The following is a 6,480-nucleotide window of genomic DNA, read 5'->3' as shown; positions in this document are numbered from 1 at the left end:
TATACCCAAAGGAAATGAAATCACTATTTCAAAAGGCCAGTTGTCTTCCCATGCTCACTGCAGCATTATTTACAATAGCCGTGGCATCAAAACTGTGTCCTATACAAATGAATGGGGCTTGATCCCACGACCCATGATATCATGACCTGAGCCAAAACCAAGAGTCAGATGCTTAACTGACAGCCATCTGGGTCCCCAAAAGTCTGACTTTATAATATTTTCTTTTTCCTAACTTAAAGAACATAATATATAACACATATACAAACCATGCGTTAATGGACTGTTCATGTTATCGGTAAGGCTTCCAGTCAACAGCAAGCTATTAGTAGTTACCTTAAGTGCACTGAACACCAAGTGCTGGAGAGTATACAGAACAGTATTTCATACACCGCTGGTGAGAATATAAAAGAGCACAACCACACCGGAAGAGAGTAGCTTCTTATAAGGCTAAACACAACTTACGATACATCCCAGCAATCATACACCTGAATTTATTGTAGCAAAACGAAAATTTATGCTCACACAAAACCGTGTATGCGGATTTCATACCATCTTTACAACAGCTGAAACCAGGAGATCTCTTCCAAGAATGAAGTGATAAACAAACTGGTCATCTAGTATGTTTATTACTCACTAATAAAAATAAAACAACCATCCATTAACTCACGTAAGTCTTCAGAGCAATTTGCCAAATGACAAAAACATGAAAAGTTTACGTATGTTCTACTAATAAAAAATTATAAATTTGTATAGTCAATAATAACTTTTATGGAAAAATATAAAATTATGTCAATAAATATAACATATATATAATATTTTAAATCCAGTTGTAAAAATGATTTTTATAACATAAAATTATACAACTATATTGATGGAAAACAGAAGTGGTTGTGAGAGGTAGGTTTGGATAAGGGTATGAGCATAACAAGGTTCAATGACGGAATCTGTGTTGATTACAGTTTTACATGATGGTTGTGGTAGTAGTTACATGAATCTGTATATGTAATAAAACTTCTTAGAATTACAACATAAAAAAAAAAAAACCATGAAAGTCTAACGAAATCCAAACAAGATTAAGGGCTTAGCTAACAGTATACTACCAAGTCATTTTCCTGGATTCAGTAACAAGACCTGGCTTACATAAATGTTTTTACTGGGAGACGTGAGGTAAAGGATACTAGGGAACTCTCTGGACTATTTTGCAATTTCTTATAAGTTAAAATGATTTCAAATTAAACATTTTATAAAAATAACTCGGAAGAAAAAAAATAACTCGGAAGGTAGTTTTATAAAATATTTGGTCGTATTTATAAACTTAGTTAAGCAAGTACAAATACTTATTATTTTATAAATGTAAAACATTATTTCCTTTTAAACTACTTCAGTATGCTAAATTTACAATTAAGTTTAAAGCCCAAGAAAGGTAAAAACAAATCATATAATACAGGGTAGTCCTAGAATACTCCATAGGACACTCTGCATTGCATATAACAATAAATATTCATCAGTAATGAGGAAAGCAGACGACTTTTTGAAACTATGAAATTACTGACAAGGCCACCAAAAAAGGGTTTCAAAGTATCATCTGAAAATGTCTATCAGGTGAATTATCTGATGTATAATGAGGTCAGACTTAACATTTAAAACATTTAAAAGGTCAGACTTAACATTTAAAACATTAAAAACATTTAAAAGCACTCCGACATTTACCACTTTCACAGGACGTCATTCCTTCACGAGTTCTGGAATTTGACTGGAGGTGCTCCACATTTAGCATGTTCATGAAGTTTTCATTTCTATATGATTTCCTGACAAAACGAGGCCGACTGTATCACTGATATCCTGCCATATATATACTGTCCTCCAGTGTGGACTCTGACCCTCAGTGAGGTTTTCTTCCTGGGTGAAAGCTTTCCCATGATCATCACACACTTTTTTTAAAAAACTGTATTTCTATGAACAATAAGCTCACTGATGCTTTATGATGATCCCTGATAATAAAGTCTACCTTCCCCCTGATGGCCCTCCTAGTCTCTGCCTTCACAGAATTTGCCTCCGTGTATGCTTTTCAGAATATAATGAAGCTAGAAAGTTTTGCCCAAGGCATCTCCACATTGAATGTATCAGAGTTTTCTCAACATGTTTTCACTGACGGAAAATATGAGGTAAGGATCACTGAAGGCACTACAATACATTCACTGTAGCCACCAGATTTACCTCCTGGACACGTTCTTTAATCTCCTCAGGGCACATATCCGAAAACCGGCAGTACCATGATTACATTCCAATCTGCTGGAAACACTGCCGTTTAATGAAGTCTTGGTTGCCAAAGAAGCCATTTTCATAGTCATCACATTCATAAGCCTTCAGGAGTTCACTCATAAGTAATGAGCTGTGATTCTGCGTTAAAAGGATTTCCAACTTGACTGAATCTACCCATTTCTCTTGTGTGCATTTTCTTATGTTTAACAAGGTTTGACAAGTGGGAGAAGGCTTTCTCACAATCGCTGCATCCATAGGGTCTCTCTCCTGTATGAGTTCTTTGATGGACGTTAAGTACTGACTTTGTGGTGAAGGCTTTTCCACATTCACGGCACTCATAGGGTTTCTCTCCCGTGTGAATTCTCTGATGGGTAATGAGACCGTATTTGTGAGAATAGGATTTTCCACAGTCAGTACACACAAAGGGAGTCTTTCCAGTATGACACCGCTCATGTTGGATGAGGCATATCTTCTGGCTGAAGGCTTTACCACACTCACTGCATTCATAGGGTTTCTCTCCTGTGTGAGTCCGCTGATGTATAATGAGGGTGCGCTTTGTGGTGAAGCCTTTTCCACATTCATTACATAAGTAAGATTTCTCTCCTGTGTGAGTCCGCTGATGTATAATGAGGGTGCGCTTTGTGGTAAAGCCTTTTCCACATTCACCGCACATGTAAGATTTTTCCCCAGTATGAGATCGCTGATGTACAATGAGATTACTCTTCACTGTGAAGCCTTTTCCACATTCATTGCATATATAGGGTTTCTCTCCAGTATGAGTCCGCTGATGGACAACAAGATAGCGCTTCATGGTGAAGCCTTTTCCACATTCAGTACATATATAGGGTTTCTCCCCCGTATGAGTTCGCTGATGCACAATGAGATTGCTCTTCACCGTGAAGCCTTTTCCACATTCGCTGCACACATAAGGTTTCTCTCCACTATGAGTTCGCTGATGTGCGATCAGATAGCGCTTCATGGTGAAGCCTTTTCCACACTCACTGCATGTGTAGGATTTCTCTGCCATTTGGGTTTGCTGAGGCAAAATGAGACCGCTCTTCACATTAGAGCCTTTTCTGCATTCGCTGATTATACAGACTTTGTCTTGTGTATGAGTTTTCGGATGTTTAGCAAACATGACATTTCTGAAAATGGGTTTTCCACATGGATCACACCCATTGGGTTTCTCTCCTCTACGACTGCTCTCTTGGTAAATGAGCGGAGACGTCCTGATGCAGGCTTTCCCAACTTCGATGCATGAGTAGGGTTTCTCTATTCTGTGAGTCCTCTGATGCTTAAAGTCTTGGAATTCAGTGCTGCTATGGTTTGTGCTTTCAGGGAATTCAATTCCAGAATACAAATGTTCGTGATTACCATGCAGAAAAGATTTCTCTTCTCCATCAAACTCAACAGCCTTCCTTATTTCATATCTTCTCTTCTCGTTCACTAAACTCAAACTTGAGTTCAAAGCTTTTCTACATAAGTCAAACACATGATTTTGCGTTATGGCAAAATGTATTTTGCTCAGATGAACAGTATGTCTAAATGCACTCTGCTCCCCGTACTGTTGTGCGCTCTTCAGAAACCTCTGGTTTTGAGAGAGTTCTTGCAGGTGACGATCAAACTCTCCGAATCCTAGGAAAACAAGACAGTAACAAATTCTCACGAGGATAGTATGGAATAAAAGTGTTTTAAAGATGTTGTGGTCGGGGTGGCTCTTCATTGTTGACAATTTTGAAAGAAAATTATAAAGATTAAGATGAAATAAATATCAGATCCAAGAAGAGATAAGGAGCATATTTAGAGCTAAATGCCCACAAAAGATAAAGAGTTCTCATCTGGGGAAAGGAATATGTGGAGGAGCTGATTAGGTATCCTCAGGCACCTGTGACACCTTGTCTTAAAGACTAGAAGTAACTTCACCACTCCCCGTCATGGTACTCACTCCCCAGATGGGTTCTATCCCGGATTTCATCCTCTGTTATCGATGGTTCACCTCCGGTTTCCAGCTTGGACAATGCATCTGGTTTGGTAGCCTGACCCCCTGTTCATGAGAAATGACAAAAGACTTAGATGCAGTGACTTGGGGTAAAGTAGGTTGAGATGGGAAAACATTACATTTTAGAGACAAAACAATTTCTCGTATGCAAAGTAAAAGCTCTCTTTCAGGATAGAAAAGATTATACTCCTCTGATTAGGGTCAAGAGAGGGGACTCTTCCGAAGACCATAATGATTGCAAAGCTGTCTTCAAGTGACAGAGGAAAAGCCAGGGACTGAGCACATCTAAATGACACAGAAAGCTGTCCTCACCCACTGACACCAGGTTGCTGTAGTTCTCCAACATCACGTCCCGATACAGGTCCTTCTGAGCAGGGCCCAGGAGCTGCCACTCCTCCCAGGTGAAGTCCACCGCCACATCCTCCAGTGTCAGTGATTCCTGCAATAACACGCTCCTGTTTAATGTGATGTGAATTACTTTTGTTAACATGGAAGAAGCATGAGGGAGGCTATTCTAATCACCATATAGCCTCAACTATACACAGTTTTTTTCTTTTTAGGGCACCTGGATGGCTCAGTAGGTTAAGCCACTGCCGTCGGCTCAGGTCACGATCTCAGGGTGCTGGGATTAAGTCCCGCATCGGGCTCTCAGCTCAGCAGGGAGCCTGCTTCCCCCTCTCTCTCTGCCTGCCTCTCTGTGTACTTGTGATCTGTGATCTCTCTCTGTCAAATAAATAAATAAAATCTTAAAAAAAAAAAAAGGAAGGAAGAAATTTCATGAGACCTAAGTGGCATAAACTCCTGAATCCCCCAAGAAACAGGCCTGCCTTCCCCACAGAGTCAGTGCACATCATGCAGCTTTTCATGTCTCTCTGGTTACGATGTCTCTTAGAGATATCAGACTCAAAGTGACAGCTCCCGTAACCCACAGGATGCACCACAGTCACACCCGTGTTCTAACAGTAGTCCTTCTGGATGAACCCTGTAATACACTCCTGATTTCACTTTGCCCCGCTTCTGAATTTAGAGTCTAAGTTAATTTCTTCCCAGAATCCAATTATCCCAATTTCTACTAAAAGGTTGAACTGATTTTTCTCAGGTCACTAGAAACCTGTGAAAAACATAGGGAAAATGTAACAAACGAAAATCACCTGGGCCTTCGTCATTTTCTTCTGTGCTCACAGAACAGTAACACGGATTCTTCTGTCTTTCATCTCTCCTGCATCTGCCACAAAGTTCTTAGAGTCAGAAAGCTCCGGTGTCTGCTTGAAGTTGGCCCTAGGAGCAATGATATCCGAGTCCAAGCACCTCTTCTTTCTTCCTTCATTCCTTCACTTGATCACTCTTGCTCTTGGGGACCTGGGACCTGTGGCTGAAGAGCAAACTGACTTTGAGTGTCCATCTCCTCTGGGCCTACGTGTGATCACTGCTGCTACACACTTACCTTAGAGGACCTCGGTATTTCCAACTGTGCCTTTATTTGGTGCCCCCGAGGCTTTCACACTCTAGGGCAATAAAGCAGGGTCCTAAATGAGGGAGAGGTGTGCCTCTCCTCTGTGAAGTAGAAGCCGCATGGCTATTAAAGGGGAGGTGGGAAAGCAAAGCAATAAAGCAGGATGCCTCAGAAGCCGGTGGATTATCAATAACAACCACTTAGAACATATGGAAGGTTCCAAAGATCTGGACATTTTAAAAAGCATGCGTGCTCGTGCCCTGCTTTGAAAGTCTTTATATGCCCCACGGGTACACACACTTCAGTGTGCAGACTGGTGTACCAAGCAAATCACAGGCTGTTTTATCCCACTTTGTGCACTAAATGATTAACCTTGCCCAACAGAGGCTTGGCTTTTGCCCTTAGTTTCTAGGAGGAAACTTCTAAGTCCTTGGGATATCCTGCATGATAAGAGTGTCTCTGCTCACCTGGGAGGCTTGGGCCATGCAGGGCAGTCTATTCTAATAAAATGATTTATGGGGAAGGGCCTTGGACCATGTGGTATCAGCCAGGTCTCTGGAGGGGCTGGAGAAGACTAAGGTCAGCCACACAAGCAATCAGTCATAGTGCTCATTAACTCCAATAAAAACTCTGATACCAAGGCTTGTGTGAGTTTTCTCTGGTGGGCAATAATGATAGAAAAGGTAAACAAATGAGGAAGCTATAAATTACTAATCTATACACACCTAATGGCAGAATCACAAAATACAAATAAAAACTGACAAAA

At 40.6% G+C, this 6,480-nt stretch overlaps 1 protein-coding gene across 1 annotated transcript in view; it reads right to left on the bottom strand.

Moving 5' to 3' along the window:
* Window positions 1-607: 607 nt before the first annotated feature.
* Window positions 608-6,480, bottom strand: part of LOC123931370 (zinc finger protein 432-like) — a 48,946-nt gene continuing 43,073 nt past the window's right edge. Inside the window, 1 exon segment of the mRNA XM_045988380.1 lies at window positions 608-3,282. Coding sequence (XP_045844336.1) covers window positions 2,375-3,282 — 908 coding nt within the window. The 3' untranslated portion in view covers window positions 608-2,374.

Source organism: Meles meles, chromosome 19, assembly GCF_922984935.1.
Source record: "Meles meles chromosome 19, mMelMel3.1 paternal haplotype, whole genome shotgun sequence".
Taxonomy (NCBI): Eukaryota; Metazoa; Chordata; class Mammalia; order Carnivora; family Mustelidae; genus Meles; species Meles meles.
This window is presented reverse-complemented; position numbering and strand designations above follow the sequence as displayed.